The sequence below is a fragment of the Lutra lutra genome, chromosome 18 (genome assembly GCF_902655055.1).
Source record: "Lutra lutra chromosome 18, mLutLut1.2, whole genome shotgun sequence".
Taxonomy (NCBI): domain Eukaryota; kingdom Metazoa; phylum Chordata; class Mammalia; order Carnivora; family Mustelidae; genus Lutra; species Lutra lutra.
The window spans coordinates 14,087,071-14,106,290 of record NC_062295.1 but is presented as its reverse complement, the minus strand read 5'-3'; the positions used below and the strand labels follow the sequence as shown (position 1 = coordinate 14,106,290).

Below are 19,220 nucleotides of genomic sequence, written 5' to 3'. Positions count from 1 at the left end.
AGAGTATTTTCTATATGTCAGACACTGTGCAAACCCTTGCCCCATTATCTCATCTGATCCTGGCAATCACTTTATTTTTTATTTTTATTTATTTATTTTTTAAGATTTTATTTATTTATTTGACAGAGAGAGATCACAAGCAGGCAGAGAGGCAGGCAGAGAGAGAGGAGGAAGCAGGCTCCCTGCTGAGCAGAGAGCCCGATGCGGGACTCGATACCAGGACTCCGAGATCATGACCTGAGCCGAAGGCAGCGGCTTAACCCACTGAGCCACCCAGGCGCCCCTATCACTTTTTTTTTTTAAAGTAGGCTCCATGCCCAGTGTGGAGCCCAATGCTGGCCTTGAACTCACCATCCTGATATCATGACCTAAACTGAGATCAAGAGTCCCATGCTGAACCAACTGAGCCACCCAGGTGCCCCTCCCCAATAACTTTTAAGACGTAAATATTATCATTATTATTATTAACCCTCCTCCCTCCGTTTTCATGTAGGGAAGGTTCAGAGAAGATAAGAGACTTACCAAAATTAGTTCTTATCTGGGTGCATTATTGTAGTTAAAAACTGCTGGTTCAGAATCCTGAGTGTTTATTTTGAAACATTTGCAGCTTCTTCCAAACTGTATCCCAGAAGGAGAAAGGATCCTTTTGGAACCCCAGTAAATGATTTATAAGAGTTACGGAGATCCTGGGCAGCTGGGTGGCTCAGTCGGTTGGGTGTCTGCCTTCAGCTCAGGTCATGATCCCTGAGTCCTGGCACCAAGCCTCAGGGCTCCCTGCTTGGTGGGGAACCTGTTTCTCCCTCTGCCCTCACCTGCGCTCCTGCCCCCGCTCTCTCTCAAATAAATAATCTTAAAAAAAAAAAAAAAAAAAAAGGAGAGTCATAAAGGAAGCACAGAATTAAAAATATATTTTTTACTTCTTTGAAGAAATAATCTATACACAGATTTGAAAAAACAAACCAAAATTGTGTGGGGAGAAAAGCAAGTCTCAGTTTCTAAAACGCCCCCTGCAGAGGCAGTTATCGATTTATGCGGGTCCTTTCAGACCCGCAACTATAAAAACCCAAGTATAAAAATTTATTCTAAATGGTAAGCGCTTATTACAACCGAAGTTAGCAAATATCTAGGGCCCTTTTCAGTTTCATTTTTACAGATTTAGTGCCAGAAGGAAGTTAACCTCTCCTTCTCCCTTCGTCTCTCCTGGAGCGGTTGATTCTATCGACTCTCCACGTCTCACCCCTTAAGAGGCTCAACCCCTTCATCCGCCTTCTTCCACCAGGCGAAGTATTTTTTTTTTTTGGCTCGCCTTTTAAAGTCTCGCGATAGGCCACCCGCTTCCCATAACTCCGTGCGCTCGCCCCTCCCGTCCTCTTTCCGCCATCTTTCTTTGCCGGTGAGTGTCTCTCTCTGAGGGGCTGAACATCATCTGTTGGCTATCTGGGCCATCCTGCGGTCTGAGCCTTCATTTCGGAGCTCTCTGATGATGCCAGGGTCCTTTTGGGCCGAGGATTCTGCTTTTGCCGGGGTTTGGGCAGGCGTCGGGGAGAGTCATGCCCGTCTGCCCCACGCTCTGCACTTTGGGGAGGCCGGCCTGTGAAGCGCAGGCCGCAGCACTGGCGGGAACCAGAGCGCTGTCGACCGTTCGGAGAGGCGGTAGCCCCAACTTGGCGGCTGCAGGACCTCCTCTCAGTGGTTGAGGCAGCACCTTGCCTCCGGGCGGCGGGAAGCATCGGGGTTTGGGGGCCCCGATGGTCTGTGCAGCTTCCCATTACTGTTGCCGTTCTGTGAGCTTGCTTAGGATGCTGAGGCCACTTAGCAGGGAAGACTGCATTCTGCCTGGGATGGCAGCTTGCTGGGAACTAACCTGGGTCTTGTGGGCTCCAGGGTTTCCCTTGATACTTGATTGGGCTTGAGGAAGCAGATTGGATCCTTAGAGTTGGAGCTTGAAGCATGCTTTGGTCTCCATCCTTTTTCTCCCAGCGTTACTGGAGTGTCTTGGATTTGGTGCCCATAAGGGTGGAGTCGAGTCTGGTGCGCGTAAAAAGTTCCTCCTTGCCACTGTGGAACGGTTGCCGTCGGGGCACGTTTGTCGCTGGCTCAAGAACGGGTGTTTTATTAGTTGTGTTAGTGACAGTGGTGTCCTTTGGTTGTTAGGAAAGGCTGACATTGTGTTGGTTAACTGAGGGGACAACGTTAGAAGTACAGGTGCTGCCGGATTTGAGAAGTTGGGAAAACGTGCCCAGTGATTCTCAGCCCCCCGTTTTGAATAACCGACCGACCGTAGTAGCTTATATTGTCGTTTTGGTAGCTGCCATTGCGCTCGGGGACCTGCCTGCTTAGAGATAGGAAAACTTCATGATAGAAAGGAAAGGAGGTGTTTGCACTGGAATGATTGGGTGCCTTTTGAGGTTGAGAATGCCGGTAAAACACTCTTTTTTCCTTCCCTGAACAGCCATAATGGTGCGCATGAATGTCCTGGCAGATGCTCTCAAGAGCATCAACAATGCTGAAAAGAGAGGCAAACGCCAGGTTCTTATTAGGCCGTGCTCCAAAGTCATCGTCCGGTTTCTCACTGTGATGATGAAGCACGGTAAGTGTGTTGCTGTGTCTTGTGTTTTCATGGGAGGATATTAAAGGAATCAGTTTTGTAGAAACGAAGTGTGCAGGGGAGGACTGGGAAGATGGGGGGGGCGGTGATGGCAGTCATACTGGGCAACTAAGGCAGGTGGATTAGACTGTAGGCGGGATAGCTTGGACAGAAGCTAGTCAGGAAAGCACCGAGGAAGTTAGGACTGTTGAAGGGAGGAGGAAGTTTGTGACTGTTGCTCTGCTAGTAGTTTGAGAGCTCACCTGGCCACTTTTGTGTAATACTGCGGCTGCAACATGCCACTGAACGTGTCCTGAGCTCTTCTAAGGGCTTTGGAATGGAAAGGAGAATTGTTCTATGTCTTGGGCACAAAGCAGCCTTTGCGAGGAGCAAGGGGAAAATAATCTCCCTGTTAGAATTGCAGAGGGGGTTGTTTTTGGGTGTTGGCCCCCAAGTTTAAAATACTAGGCTATACAAATTTTGGTTTGGAGCAACTGTCTTTGCCTAAACCGATTAGAGAAACAGTCACTGCGATGATATGAAAGCATCTAGTAGGCAAAGTGGGAATACTCCAGCATAAATAGTTAGGTCTCTGAAATTCCCATCTGCCCTTTAATACAGCCATTTATGTTCTGTAGGTTACATTGGCGAATTTGAAATCATTGATGATCACAGAGCGGGGAAGATTGTTGTGAACCTCACAGGCAGGTTGAACAAGGTAAGAATTGTTTATTTTCCACATAGAAGATTCTTCTTAAGAATTATCATTCATGGTGTTAAACATGTTGTAATTTCCCTTGGAAAACCAAATTAGTGGTGTGCTTGCTCTGTCTGGGTAAAAGCAAAAAAAGGGAGTTGATTAAAATCATTAATTTTTATATCACATTTTAATTGATTTGTTCTCCAGGGTTGTATTTGCTCCAGATTGTTAGTTGACATTGTAATGTTTGTGGAGTGTGGGCTATCTGAGGGGAGTTGCTTTTGGGTGCGGTGAAAGGATTTTGTTTGAATACTGGATGGTCTGCTGCTCACCCACTGGCTTGAACTTGTGATGTGGCAGGGCTGTAAATAACTTCATTCCTCCTCTCGGTGATTTTATGTTGATTTTATTAGTTGTGTTAGTGACTGAATGTGGTTCTCTAACAATATTAATACCTACATTTTTGCTGTTGCGGGCTGTATTGCTGTCTGTGTGGGAGTTCTGTACTCCCTTTCAGTTTGACATGTCAGCATACCCTAGTGGATCTGTTTGATCTGTTGACTTTGTGGCTAAACTTACTGCATGTATTTTGGGGATAGGTGTCTCTAACAAGTTAGGGTCCCTGAATTGCTCCCCTGCTTTTTGTGTTCAGGTTTCTAGCTTTCAGATTTACATGGAGCCTGACATCCTGTGGTCCAACACAGATGAGGGGAAAACAGGCCCAGAAATGAGTCGTGGTTAGTGGCAGGGGCCAGATTGATTGGTAAGGTTATTCTCTGGTCCACCGGTTTGTTTTACAAAGTTGCTTCTCTGTATAGGGAACTTTGTTGATGTGCGGATTGATACTTAATATTAGATGAAAACTACTGGGTGTGAAGTTTTTCTGAGGGATTAGAAGAATTTTCAGGTAAATTATGAGACTGTGATTTGTTTTGTTCTAGTCACTCTGACCCTCACAGTGTGTTCTTGAAGTAGAAAAGGATGTGTTTTTTTTTTTTTTTTAAAGATTTTACTTATTTATTTGACAGCGATCACAAGTAGGCAGAGAGAGACGGGGAAGCAGGCTCCCCACTGAGCAGAGAGCCCGATGTGTGGGACTTGATCCCAGGATCCTGAGACCATGACTTGAGCTGAAGGCAGAGGCTTAACCCACCGAGCCACCCAGGCGCCCCGTAAAGGATGTGTTTTTTCCTAATTTTAGGAGTTGAGATGCTGAGATAGGAGTTATCCTCAAGGTCTCCCAACTAGTTGGTAACCAGTGGGGGAGATGGTTCCAGTATGTAGTTGATAGAACATCTTAAATCTGTCCTGCAGAAGACTGACTTGATGTTTAAAAAAAAAAAAACCACCCACAAAACCCAAAAAACTTAAGTTGGGTAAGTCATGTGCACCCATTCAACTATATGTAAAACATGAGAAATAAGTTTGAATAGAGTATTTCTCAAGTGGAAATCCTTTATGGGTATCCTTGTTCTGTGGTAAAGTAATTTGAAATATTCTGGTTAAGAGGTAGTTGAAATCCAGACCCTGCTCCTTAGCTCCCCCGTCCCCCGCAGATTTTATTTATTTGAGAGGAGAGAGAGTGAGGGGGGTGGGTAGAGGCAGAGGGCAGAGGGAGAAGCAGGCTCCCTGCTGAGCAGAGAGCCCAACTCTGGGCTCCATCTCAGGTGACCTGAGTCAAAGGCAGATGCTCACCGAACTGAGCCACCCAGGCACCCCTAGCCGTTTGACTTTGGTTGGCCAGAACAAACTTCAGTTTTCAGTTTCTCTAAAGTTGAGTTTTCCTCCTTTGTAGGACACTGTTTCCTCAGTTACCTTCTTGCAAGAGATGGATATACCCCATACTGTGGAAATTTAGTGGGGCTGAGAAGTAAGGTAGTGTTAGAAGTTAGATAAGAATTCTGGTTTTGGGGGCGCCTGGGTGGCTCGGTGTGTTAAAGCCTCTGCCTTCGGCTCAGGTCATGATCTCAGGGTCCTGGGATCGGAGTCCCGAATCGGGCTCTCTGCTCAGCAGGGAGCCTGCCTCCTCCTCCTGTCTCTCTCTGCCTGCCTCTCTGCCTACTTGTAAAATAAATAAAATATTAAAAAAAAAAAAAAAAGAATGCTGGTTTGGGAAAGGTTTAATTCTATTAGCTGAGTGAGGGATTTTGCTGGAATAAATAAAAGCCCGGGTGTGGTGGAGTGGAGTGGAGGCCTCAGAAAGTCTACCATTTAGCTTGCTTGGAGAAAGGACTGCATTTCCCTATTCCTACATCTGTATTGTGGGATTGCCTTTGACAATTAATTGACACCATAGCTGTTAAGACCATGTTATGAAAAGGAGAGCCTGAGTGGGCCTCCTGACTTAGGGGATTTGGGCCATTTTCAGTTGCTTTGGGTTCAGATCTGCCTGTGGACATCTTAACTGTTTTAAAGATTTGAATAAGTTCTAACCTCATAGTCTCCTGTTAGGCATTTTGGGACTTGTGTGAATGTGGGCACACAAGTGTCTCATACCTGCTTTCTTCTCTGGAGTTTACACTTACTTCAGTGGTACTAATCCTGAGTGTTTTCACATGGTCCATTTCTGGTATATAAGTAGCAGGAACCTTTATGCATTGATACTTTTGAAGTATATTAGTGATTTGTAAAGTAGGGCTGTGGGGGGGGGTCATGTTTATCTCTAATGAAGGAGTCTTTTGATTCCCTTGGCTTTGACTTTGTAAACCCTGTTGATCTAGTCAGAGACTTTGAATGAGACTAGAGTAAGTGCAGATAGCCTGTTGGTAGATGTTTGAACATTTATTGTGTTTTAGGCTTTTCATATAATTCAGTGATTAGAGTGAGTACTTTGGCTCTTATGGAGAGTTCTCACATTGGAAGATAGTTGTTGCTTTGTCCCGGTAGCAAACAGGTGGGATAACTAAGAATCTGCTCCTTCTGCCTTTCACCCATTTTGCCAGATTAGTTTGGAAAATTTGGCCTGGGGTTGTAACTGTATCGGGGTAGTTTGCTGATGAGGAATACCAGCCAATTCTTAGATTTTAGTTTAGTGTCTGTAGAATTTTTTTTTTTTTAATTCTAATACTTTGAATACTTTGCATTTTTGGCTTATGAGTGAAGGATTTGAGACCCTCCACATTCATCTCAGGCTTACTGTGTAAAAAAAAGTTTGACTACAGGTTTGTCGAAGGCTTGGTATCTTACCTCTTTAAAATCTGGCCATTTGTTTTGGGACAGCTCCCTAGCCCATAGAGATACACGCTGTGAACCTGACCTTTCCATGCATTGCCTTGTGTTCTCCCTTCTCTGTTGACTTTTCATTTATTTATATTTTTTAATTTGAAGATTTTATTTATTTGACAGCACAAGTGGGGGATCAGCAGGCAGAGAGGGAGAAGCAGGCTCTCAGCTGACAGGGGGCTTGATCCCATCACTGTGGGATCAGGACCTGAGGCAAAGGCAGACTGCTTAGCCAACTTAGCCAACCCAGGCGCGCCTACTGTTGACTTTTTTTTTTCTTTTTGCATATTTAAAAAAATTATTTAAATTCAAGTAGCCAAGGTAGAGTACATCATTGGTTCAGTGATTCAGTAGTTAAGTATAACACGCAGTGCTCGTCACATCATGTGTGACTTTCTAAATACTTTTCTTTCCCTGGGCAGGCATAATCCTATTTCAGTGTATTTTTCTTCCTTTTTTTTTTTTAAGATTTTATTTATTTATTTGACAGATCACAAGTAGGCAGAGAGGTAGGTGGGGGGAGGGGGCACCCAGGCTCCCCACTGAGCGAAGAGCCCGATGTGGGACTCGATCCCAGGACCGTGAGACCATGACCTGAGCTGAAGGCAGAGGCCCAACCCACTGAGCCACCCAGGCGCCCCTCAGTATATTTTTCAAATGACATTTATATCAAGGTGGCACAAAATAGTTAACCATGAAATGTTGATTTGGCTGGTTTGTATACTATTCAGATGTAAATGCTGTTTGTGTACTAAGGTTTTCTTTTACTGCTAAGATGTGAACAGTGTTTTCTGTTATGCTTTTACAGTGTGGAGTGATCAGCCCCAGATTTGATGTACAACTGAAAGATCTAGAAAAATGGCAGAATAACCTGCTCCCGTCCCGCCAGTTTGGGTGAGTCAGTTTTCCTCATTTAAAAGAAATTAATGCTAAAGATTGCTGTCTATTTAGTGTGACTTGAGCTGAGTTTTTGTTTGTTGGGTTTTTACTGTTATAGTAGTAATTGTCTCCATCTCCAACCATCTTTAACTCAAGGATTAGTTCTTAGGTGTTCATGTACTAGGCTTCAGGTTCTGAGAGACCTGTGAGAGTCCAGGCTGACTGAGAGACAGCAGATTTATGTCCTTTTTAATGTCTGCTCTTTTGGCTCAGTGCTTATAGTTGATACTATATGTTCATTGTGATCCCTTTGTATGGTTGGAATCACTTCTGAACCCTAGGCTCTGGAGAAACTCAATTTCTTCACTCTTGGTAAGAGTTGGAGTTCACATCCTTGGTTTTCTACCTTAAAGCTGTGAGGCCTTGGGTATCTCATGGCCTTGGTTTCTTCATATCATTTACATATTGATATTTACATAATCATTTTTATCTATAAAAATGGTAATAATTCTCTTATATTATGTGGTTTAATTCTGATAAAGAACTTTAGTATCTGACACAACACAGTAAGTGTTTATCTGTTTGTGGTTAAGTTAGCCCCCCCACCCCAATCATATGGTTGGTGATGTGGTTGAATTTACTCCCACTTCATAGTTAACGTTGTTACAGGTATAGTGTTATGAGTGAGTCATTTTTGATTGTACTTACGATACCAATTTTAATGCCTCAGAGTTGGCATACCACCTTATATGTCTTACCTTGATCCCTATGAGGTAGCCAGGCCAAATGGCATTTCCATTGTCCATCTGACTGTCTCTTTACAGGTAGCTTGCCTGTGATCATATAAGTGGCAGAAACAATTGAGTCAAGTTTATATCAACACTTTATTGCTTTAAACTCCGTCTCCTTAACCTGAAAACAGAAAGTGACATTTTGAGGTTAAAGGAGTTGTCTTTGTTTTCTGTTAAGCTTAACAGTGTTGTTTCTCAGTGTTAGCCCAGGGCAGGGCTGTGAGTGTGTTGTGTAGCTGAGGTCTTCGGATTTGGGTCTTTGGGTTCCAGGAGCCATGCCTGCACTGCCAGCCTGAGTAGGCAACGTTAGTCTCTGCGTCCTATTGTGGGAAAGCGTCTTAAGCACTTAGGAATGTTGGTCTTTTTCTGTACAAGAAAGCCGCTCTGTGTTGAACTGTTTTTAGGAAAAACTCACCAGCATTTTCTTTTTTAACTCTCCATAGTTTCATTGTACTGACAACTTCAGCTGGCATCATGGACCATGAAGAAGCAAGACGAAAACACACAGGAGGGAAAATCCTGGGATTCTTTTTCTAGGGATGTAATACATACGTGCAAATAAAATGCCTCAATGGACTCTGGTGCTTCACTTGGTCGTTTTGAACTTTACAGCAGAGTTAGCAAGAGCGTCTGGAGCAGTATGCAGCCTTTGTGTTAATTGAGGAATGCTGTTTCCCTGAAGTGAAGGAGGAGGAAGTCTTGACTTGTGCTAATTCACATCATCATGCTCATGGCTCACCAGAGGAGATTATATCTGGCTGAATCTGGTTTGGGGTCCAGGTGGTGATGCTTTCCCTTCTGGAGTCTTAGATTAACCCTGGAAGGAGTGGTGCCTTTCCTGTTTTTAGCCTGACAGTACATTTTTCATGCACTGTTGTTAACTGCCCAAGAAATATGGCCTGGCTATAGAACTGTGTAAGTGCTCATAAGGAAGCAGGCAGGAAACAGAGCCCACAGATCACTAATGCATCTCAGTAAATTTGGATGGCGTATTAGTAACATTTTAGTAATATGTGTAAGATGTCAGTTAGAAAAATGAAACCTTTTAAAAACTAGTTTTGACTGTAAACATGTCACTATATTTATGAAATTGAGAAGAATTAGTTTGCTGGGCCACTTCACCTGCGGGATGCTTGTAACGAACTCAACCACTGAAGAGGGGAGGGTGACCTCGGTGAGCTTCTGTGGGTTCCACTGCCCTCTGTAAGCCTTGCTGTCCAGTAATGGAACAAGAGCCACATGTATGCTCTAACCTTAGAGTGGCTATATAAAACTATTAAACAATTGGATTGGTTTTTTTAATAACACTAGTGTTCAAAATGATAGACTTTCAACATGTCGTTGCTAATAAGATAATGGAATTTTACTTTGTAATAAGTCTCTGAAATTATGTGTACTAGACATTTATTTACACTTAAAGCACATTTTAATTGGGACTAGCCACTTTCATAGCTCCATTTAGCTGGTGTTCGTGTTGGACAGCACAGGTTAGAATTGATTCTTGGAAGGTCTGAGTCTGGCCAAGGAGAAGGGAAGCTTGGATGAGAGCCTAGATATGTCATTGTTCACCTGGTCAGCTAAATTTGCCAGGCAGGGGAGTGGGATGAATGGGGCAGCTCACGGCCTTATAAAAAAGACAGCAACTACTCTTACTGTCTTTTAGTCGAGTGAGGCAAAGTTAAAAAAAAAAAAGACTGCCAGATTGCAGCCCTGATTCCAGGAAGTCTAATGTCAAATAGGATGTGAGGTACTAAACGCTGTTGGATGTATAGGTTTGATTTTTTTTTTTCCCTTTTCAGAAAAGGACACTTTTCACTGATTTGATTGTTTTGATTACTCATCTAGAAGACTATTTCTGACTTTCTGGTAGGTCAGACAGTTTTTAACACTCTGGTATCTCAGTCTGAGTAGGGATGTTAAATTAGCACTACCCTGGTTGTAAGGTCCTCTCTGGCATGTGACAACTTCTGTGGAACTCCCCGTGTTAGGTAAAAAGAGAAATTATTCCATGGTGATGCTCAATGAGAGCACACTTGAAATAGCCCAGGGTTGGGGCATGGCGGGTATTCAGTAATGTCACTTTCTGAAACAGGTTACTCTAAAATGTGGAAACTAGCTAGGAATGCCAAGACTGGCCTTAGAGGTGTAAGAAATGGCCCTGATTAGTAGGCCTCACTAGGTAAAATGTTAGAAGAAAGCCAGTAGACAAGTGTGTCTGGGTTTGGCGCTCTATTATTTGGACCACCATGCATAATTAACGTAGGCTTTAGGGGTTTAGCAGACCAGAAATTAAGTTTGCTTTTCTGCTAAGTAGCTTTGATTTCCTCATCTGCATAATGGGAATAATAGAAAACCTACTTAATAGTTGTTAGGGGAAAGGTGAGATTATGTAAAGTATAGTTAATTAGTACTTGACAGTCATATATGCAGTTGAATTTATCAAGACACAGGTGAAGTGAATTAAGAATTTTCAAAGAGCTGGTTATTGATAGTTCTCTTAATTAAGATTCTAAGCTCTTGGAAGATAGGTCACGTTTTGTTTACTGTTGTATCTCTCCCATAACGGGCTTGGCATAGTAGATGGTTCAGTAAGTACATCTTGATTGAATCCTCATCTTCCTGGGAACTGATAATTAGGTACTAAAATAGGCAAGAAAGTGGTCCCCACCGTTTATTTATTTATTAAAAAAAAAAAAGATTTTCTTTATTTATTTGACAGAGATCACAATTAGGCAGAGAGGCAGAAGGGGAAGCAGAGGCTCGATCCCAGGACCCTGGGATCATGACCTGAGCTGAAGACAGAGGCTTTAACCCACAGAGCCACCCAAGTGCCTCAGTCCCCACCATTTAGTGGGGATCCAGTATCCTTTGAAGTGGTCAGGGGTAGGAAAAAGTAGGTGCTAAGGTTGGGAAAATTGGGTGGCCAGTTGATGGATTTAACAGCACAGGTCCCTTGTGTTTATGGGGAAGCAGATGGCTTGAGCCGATATTTCTGAGACCCAGTAAATAGATTACAGTACACATGACCTGTGGGCTGGTTGGCCCAGGCTAGACTCCAAGGTTTGAGGGTCTGGAGACAGTTTAGGTTCCTCCTGGCAGGAAGACTTATCTCTGCTGTGGTGTGAACCCAGCATTCCCTCCCAGCCTGCCACTGCCACAGGCAGGGCGAGGTTAGGGGGGTTAGGGTGGTGAGGAGTGATAGCATCTTGATCATCTGGGCCTACCAGATGCACTTTGAGGCAGTGTTAAAAGGGGCCGCAGCACCTATCCAGACCCTGTGTTCTTAACCTAAAATCTATAGACCGATGTCAGAGAGAGATGAACTTTCTGAAAAGAACATGCAGATTGATAACCATGCATTTTTCTGGAGGGATTCCATAGAGCATAGAGCCCTTGATGAGAAACTAAAAAATTAAGTCACAAGCACCACTACCAAAGATGACCTAGAACATCTGTGTTCATGGTCATTAAATCCAATGTTCTTATTTAAAGGCTGTTTTGCCTTAACCTCTGGGCAGTGTGAGTTAACATGCTAGGTAGAAGAGCACTGAGTTCTCTGGGCAAGGGAGAGAGGGTCTTACTTGGTCTGGTCAACATTTGAGAGACTAACTTTTCACTGAAGGCTAGGGAGTTTGGTTTCCACTCCTAACCCCAAAGAAAGCAAGCTTTGGGAATCCCAAATCTGATTCTCACTTGGCTTTCAGTCTAATCTGTTGTTCTTCCAAACACCCACCAATCCTAATTCTAAATCGAACCCCTATGTCCCACACCTCAGTCTTTGCTTAAGGTTCCCAGGCCAATGCCTGTTCCCTGGAGATGTTCCTAAAAGCCAGCTTAAAAAGTCACTTCCGCCATAAATCTTCCTCCACAAGAACATGTGCTGTTAAACTTGATCTTTTCTCCTAAAAATATGAATGCCTTAAGAGTAATAGTTTTTAGTGCTCACTGAATGTTTACTATATGCTAGGTGTGGAACTAAGCTTTGCATAAACCATCTCATTTAACCTTTATGATTCCACATTACATTCATGGCTACTATTAACTGGCTCTAGTTAAGTGAAAAAAGTAAAGCACAAGAGTTGTGAAGCTGTTGGTTCAGGATGCTACAAAGTGGCAAAGTCAGGCTGTTTCCTGGTCCTTAAGTTCTGTCATGCCTTGTGGTCTTTAACATAGTATTTATGAGATGTTTACTGTATGTAGTCATTTGGGGTACAAGGGTGTACAAACATCTAGTCTCTGCCTTCACTGGAGCTTGTTAACCTATAATAGACTGACCTCTACACAGAGGAAACCTGTGCATGACCATCTCTGTTTGTAGGCGTGTTTTAAAGTCCTCTCTGACCCTCACAGCTGTGGAGACTATGCTTTTTTTTTTTTTTTTTTTCCTCTTTTTTGGAGCATGTGGGTTGTTTTTTTTTTTTTTTTTTTTTTGAAGATTTTATTTATTTATTCGACAGACAAAGATCACAAGTAGGCAGAGAGGCAGGCAGAGAGAGGAGGAAGCAGGCTCCCTGCGGAGCAGAGAGCCCGATGCAGGGCTCGATCCCAGGACCCCGGAATCATGACCTGAGCCGAAAGCAGAGGCTTTAACCCACTGAGCCACCTAGGCGCCCCGAGCATGTGGTTTTTTTAAGGAGAGCCCTTTCTAGAGCCTGTGCTATACTATGCTGAGTGCATAGAATTCCTGGACCCAAGAATCAGGAATAGAGTGGGATGTGGCACTTTACAAGGTCATTGCCCTGGCGTCCAGGTCCCCCCCCTTCTTATGTTTGTGTTATCTAATGAGCAATGAAATTGCTGAACACCACACAGAACACAAGCCAAGGGAGGCAGTAAAAAAAAAATGGATGCTTAGGAGAATGGACTTGGAAATCAAATGCTGACCTTAGTCGCTAGCTGTGTGACATTGGCCGGTTGGCCTTCCTGTGTGTGTGTGTTTCTTCATCTTTAATATGGGGATAATAGTAATACGTCCTGTGATGGTTGTAAAGATGACATACAGTGCTTGTAAAATGCTGGAGTGGTAAATTGGAGCTGTTTGCAAAACACTCAGGTTCTTCCCTGGTGCGCATGTGCAGTTTGCATGTGACCAGTTCTGGCCAATGCATTTGCTGTGAGCAGAAATGATGTCTGTTACTTCCAAGCTGGAGCCTTTAGTGGCTAGTGGGAGACTTCTGTGTATGTTTCTTCTGTACCGAGGAGTAGCTGCTCCATTATTGCAGGCCTCAGAGTGGCAATGCAGAGATCAGCCATCCAGCAGTAGGAGGTAGGAAGAGCAAAAAATGACCCGATGACTTGGGTTTGTTACTCACCTGATAACAAGCCACCTCTGACATTTAGGTTTGGTAAGGGTTTGCTGAACTACAAAAAGTAATAGGATGGGATACAGAATAATAAAAGGGATTCTTTGGCTGGATATGAGGGGACTGTAGCACTCGTTCCGAATGTGATTTATTCCCATTAACCACCTCTCTCCACTTTCCAAAGTGTCCACAGGGGTCTTAAATATCCCCAACCCCCAGCCCTTTGACAGATACTCAGTCCCCGAATGGGGCACCTACCTCAAACCAGGTCAAAGATGCCTTAGGACATTTTGAACTTAGAAGACCTGAAGTTTTTCTCTCTGGAATGGTAGAAATTGTAAGGTAAAAGTATTTAGTGCTCCTGGTTGTCATAATTTCTGCCATGTGGAAAAAGTTACTTGGGCGATAACAAAGAGGATTGTCTAGAGCAGCACAGATAAGCTAGAGCAGGTCTTTATGTGTTGGAGGCTGGGCTCTTCCTGAGATGGTGTTGTACCTCTTCCTATGTTGTATTTTGTGAGCAAGAAATAACATTCTCCTCTTTTACTTAAAAGGAAGTACTTGGTTGAGCTGAGAGTTACTGGTTTGAGCTGAATTCTAGGCATTCATTTGTAAACAGACGAATAGAGCTGTAGTTCCAACTTTGACTACTGTGCTCTGGGATGTTACGGGGGGCCCAATCCTGTCAACTCTCAAATGAGGGGCTGGGATAGTGGTCCTACCTGCTTTAGCGGTCAGTGTTCTCTGTTGCAAGGAACAGAAAGAAGCCCCTCAAGCTAGCTTATTGAAGGAAGGGCCTCTGGAAGGTCCAGAGAATTGGTTGGAGGCTTTGCGGTTAGGCATGGCATTTCTTTCCCACCTCTGGCCCATTGTTGGCAGAACTGCTGCAGCTTTGTCTAGACACCACCGCTCCCTCTGTGATCCCATATGCCTCACATGCTCCTGAGTTCTTTGCCCCTACCATTTCCAGAAGCCTGAGGTTTCTCTGTCACCCTTACTAGAATAACCTTGGTACTATGGACATTTTGGGTTGGATAATTCTTCGTTGGGGTAGGAGTGGAGGGGAACCTATCATTGTGCCTTGTAGAATGTTTAGGAACATTCGTGGCCTCTCCACACGGGATGCCCTTGAGACAACCAGAACTGTCTCCAGGCATGGTAACATACCCCTGCCAGGAGCAGTCACCCCAGGTTGAGAAGCCGTGTTCTGTGGATCAGAAGTTCACACTCCAACTGCAGGCAGACAGTGCCAGGGCACAAGTTCAAAAATAGGCCTATGTGCCATATATCTATATATTTAAAAGGTACAATTCAAGCTAACAAGCTTTTTAGTAAAATATGTTCTATTCTCCTACCTTGACAGCTTCATAACAACAAAACCCCAAACAAAATCTTTTTATGTGATGAAGTTGGCAGAATATCAAGAAAACAATTTAATGGTTGCATATATCTGAGTAAGTTGATGGGCCAGCAATAGTTGCAAGAGAAATAAAATGAAGACATTCATGAGTTATAAACTATTACATATTTATTCCTCAAAATTTATTTCTCTTGCCTTCACTTTCATAAAATCACTGCATATGCTGTTACAAAGGTTTTGTGTCATTTATGTTCTATTGATAGTAACAACCTGAAGGACATAAAAGAAAATGTAGTTTTCACAATTTACAACTTCAGAGTATAAAGAATTTTGAATATATTTTTATAGAAAATGTGAGAGTTAATGTTAAAAATTTTAATGTTTAGAAACTAAAGTTTTCTAAAATATTCAAAAGTATTAAAATTATAGGACAAAACACAAAAGACAGTATCAAAGTTTTAAATCAGAATTGTTTAAAGCTGAAAATTTTAAATATTTTGAAAACTTTATTAATAATCTTATATAATATTTATATTACATAACTTTGCATTTCTAGTATTCATTGTCAGTCTAGTTGTTAATGTAAAGAAATGGTGTCACTTCACACATCTTGTGTCTGGGTCTCCTACATACAAATTAGTGGTATAAATTGTTTAGATTGTAGAATGTTCCTCAGCTACAATAAGCTTATAATACATGAGGAGAAGCTGAAAAATGGATGCTCAGCATTGCTGTTAAGCTATAATCTGTTGCATGCATGCCACTTGAAGTTATTAATTTGTCATTTCTCTTAAGTGTTTTCAACACTTCCTTCTTATACTCTGGAACAGTGTTTGTCTACAACATTGGCAGAGGCTGCAACCCCCTTTGTGACCTTCAGATACAATTGCCTTTTGTTGAGAGATTTTAGGGCAAGAGGTGAGAACATTCCTTGGGGCCCGAACAGTGTTAGTTATGAAATGAGATGTTTAGGATTATAGGTCATGCTGAGCCTGTGCTGAGCATATGATCCTGAGTGACAAGAGCAGCCTGTGTTCCTTAATACATTTGTTTTTTGATGTATCCTGAGTTGCAGGGCCAGTCTTGATAGGATCTAAGTGCACTACTGGCTGGAGGGAGACTGGGGAAAACAAGTCCCTGGCCTCCACTCTGGGGATCTTTAGGCTCACAGTGTAGGGATTTTCTCCACACACAGAGTGCTCCAAAAGTGCTGGGCAACCAAGAGTGGTAGAATAGAGAAGTCTGTCCCTCTCCCAGTTCAATTCATGAACTGACCAATATTGTCAGAATCCGCTTTTGAAGAAGAACTCTGGAATCTAGTGGAAAACTTAAAATGGGAAATGTGAAGAGAGACGCTGCAGCTGTATGGTGAGAGAATGCTGTGGCATTTTAAGTGCCGTGAGGGTGGGCACCCAAATGTCTGGTGCTGCTTGCTGGTGCTGGAAGAAGCAAGATAGGACTTAACTTTCAAGGAATGTGGTTGTGGGTATCTGCCTGTCCGGCTCCTCCCTCAAGGATCGGTGGAAAGGCTTCTCTTTCTTCACTCTGGGCATGCCCATTGGCGAGGGCATTTGCTGAAAACATTTAAAGGCACAGGTACTGGCTTCAGCAGCCTGGGGCAACACTTGGGACAAGTAATAGACAAGAAGCCTGGCAAAGAAGAGGTTGGGACAGAGCTATGTTTGGGAATACAGCTTTTCAAAGCTTCCATGTATGCCTGGGAATTGAAAAGAGCCACATACAAATAAGAGAGTGAGACATAAACTCAGCAAAGGCCTGAGAAGACCCTAAGCTTTCATCTCTTGCTGGCCTTCAGGCTCTGTTTGAAAAGGAAGTGAAGCTGAGGCAGAATTCTAAGCAGCCATGCTAAGTGTTCACCGAATTAGCTGTGACACAGTTCCATTTTGCAAAGATGTAGGAGAGTATTCTTTTTTTCCTTAAAAAAACAAAAAAAACAAAAAAAATGTTTTTTTGTTGTTGTTTTTGGCTCCAGATATTTAAGGTAACTGCCAAGATACCAGCTATCCAATAAGCTGAAGGAACACAGACCTCAGTGGCAAAGAGCTCAGACCTCACACAAATAGTTGAGAAGTCTGTAAGCACACAGGCAAGCAACAGGAACCCGTAAGAGGCAGCAGTAAACCTGGAAAGGAAGGAAAATCTGACTTCCAGAGGTGCCACGTATTCAAAATAGCCAGTATTCAACAACAACAAAAATCACAAGCTGTTCGAAGAAACAAGAAATGACGGCTTTACACAGAGGAAAAAGAAAACTATAGAAACCCCATGAGTCAGCCCAGGTATCTAGCTAAGGTCTAGACAAGGACCTTAAACTCATGGTCTTAAATATGCTCAAAGAGCTAAAGGAAACCAGGAGAACAATGTCTCCGCATGTAGAGAGTATCAGTAAAGAGGAATTTAGAAAAGACACCAAATAGAAATTTTGGAGCTGAAGAGTATAATAACTGAAATGAAACATTTGTTCGCTAGAGGGGCTTAGTAGTAGATTTTGTGCAGGCAAGAGAAGGAACCCTTGAACTTAAAGACATGTCAGTTGAGATTATTCAGCCCACATTGCAGAAGGAGACAAGAATGAAGAAGAGTGGTCAGAGCCTGAGACCTGTGGTACACCAACAAGAATGTAACATGCATAAATGGGAGTCCCAGAGTAAAGGCAAACATAGATCAATAGAATGAGAGTCTAGAAACACACAAATACCATACATCTATGGTTAATTAATTTTTGACAATGGTGATAAGACTATTTAATGGAGAAAGAATAGTCTCCAACAAGTTGTGCCAAGATAAGTGGTTATTCATGTGCAAAAGAGAGTTGGACCTTGAACTCACATCACATACAAAAATTAATATTGAGAATGAGTCAAAGACCTAAACATAAGAGCTAAAACTAAGTAAACTCCTAGAAGAAAATACGGTAAGTTTTCATGACCTTGAGTTTGGCAGTGGATTCTTAGATATGACCCCTAAAGCACAGGCAACAACAATAATAAAATAGATACAATGGATACATATCACAGTTGAAAATCTTTATCACTATCAAGAAAGTGAAGGACAACTTACAGAATGGGGAAAGATAATGCAAGTCATGTATCTGATTAGTGTTTAGTATCCGGGAATATATTATGGGCTGTCATAACCCCAAAAAGACAAGGTAATTAAAAAATGGGTAGAGGATTTGAATAGACATTTCTCCAAAGGGGACATAATACAAATGGCCAATAAGCACATGAAAAGATGCTCAACATCATTAATTGTGAGGGAAATGTCAGCCAAAACCACAACAAGATACCACTGCACAGTGGGATGGCTATCATAGAAAAATGGAAAGAAAACAAGTGTTGGTGAGAATGTGGGGAATTGGAACCCTCAGACATTGCTGCTGGGAATGTGAAATGGTGCAGCCACCGCGGAAAACAGTGTGGTTAAACACGGAATTTCTGAGGTACACTCTTTGTATCCCTACGAAGAGTTGAAAACACGTATTCAAACAAATGCTTGTATACAAGGTTCATAGCACTATTCACAGGAGAGCCAAAATATAGGAACCACTTAAATGAATAATCCGAATGTGATCTGTCCATACAGTGGAGTATCACTTCAGTCCTAAGAAGGGAGGAAGCACGGATGCATGCTCTAACGTAGCTGGACCTCAAAAACACGCCCAGTGAAAGAAGCCGGACTCAGAAGGTCACGCTCCGTGTTATTCCACTTACACGAGCCATCCAGAACATGTTCATCTACAGAGACAGAAAGCAGATTCGTGGTTATAGGGGCCTGGGAAGAGGGGGGAGGGAGTGAGGATGACGCCTGCTTAAAGGGTGTGGATTTCCCTTTGGGATTCGGATATGTTTTGGAACATAGATCTTACAACATTATGAATGTGCTAAATGCCACTGAATTGTACACTTTAAAATGGTTCATTTTATGTTATGTGAATTTTACCTCAATAAATTAAAAAAAAAAAAAAAAAGTGCTGCACGGCCTGAAAATAGGGATGTCTTCCCTGCCTGCCACAAAGAGGAGTGAGGTCTGGGGATGTTCTCGTAAGTGAAGTTTTCTACAGGTATCTTTGGGGTCCTCTCTGGGATTTAAATGTGTCTTGATAAGTCCGACAGATGGCGGGGAGGTGGGACCATGAAGAGGCCTAAGAACCAGACAGCCCTATTAATCCAAGAAAAGTAGTATTTCTGAATTTGGCCTTGTCTTTTGGTGTAGCCCTTGTTGGAGACATTTCCAGATCTGTTCCTGGACAGAGGGGTTGGATGTAAACTTTGAAAGTCTGTTTTTCTGAAATTTGTAAGCCCCGTTAGGGAGCCCTCCGATAGAGTATAAGACACATAAGAGGAGAGAGAATCAT

General features: G+C 42.8%; 1 protein-coding gene and 2 long non-coding RNA genes across 3 annotated transcripts; 2 read left to right on the top strand and 1 right to left on the bottom strand.

Annotated features, from left to right (window-relative positions):
- Positions 1–234: 234 nt before the first annotated feature.
- LOC125090780 (uncharacterized) lies at positions 235–10,558 on the bottom strand. The gene is made up of 3 exons (XR_007124480.1): positions 10,425–10,558; positions 6,539–6,543; positions 235–283 (listed from the first exon to the last, which is right to left on the bottom strand). It is a non-coding gene; the product is annotated as an uncharacterized LOC125090780 (long non-coding RNA).
- RPS15A (ribosomal protein S15a) lies at positions 1,243–8,756 on the top strand. Its single transcript, XM_047713799.1, has 5 exons — positions 1,243–1,393; positions 2,453–2,590; positions 3,226–3,305; positions 7,318–7,403; positions 8,623–8,756. The coding sequence occupies exons 2-5, from the start codon at positions 2,458–2,460 to the stop codon at positions 8,714–8,716; spliced, it is 393 nt and encodes a 130-aa protein (XP_047569755.1). The 5' UTR covers positions 1,243–1,393; positions 2,453–2,457; the 3' UTR covers positions 8,717–8,756.
- A 2,128-nt stretch (positions 10,559–12,686) lies between the features above and the next one.
- On the top strand, positions 12,687–18,000 carry LOC125090779 (uncharacterized). Its single transcript, XR_007124479.1, has 2 exons — positions 12,687–14,936; positions 15,673–18,000. It is a non-coding gene; the product is annotated as an uncharacterized LOC125090779 (long non-coding RNA).
- The last annotated feature ends 1,220 nt before the right edge of the window (positions 18,001–19,220 follow it).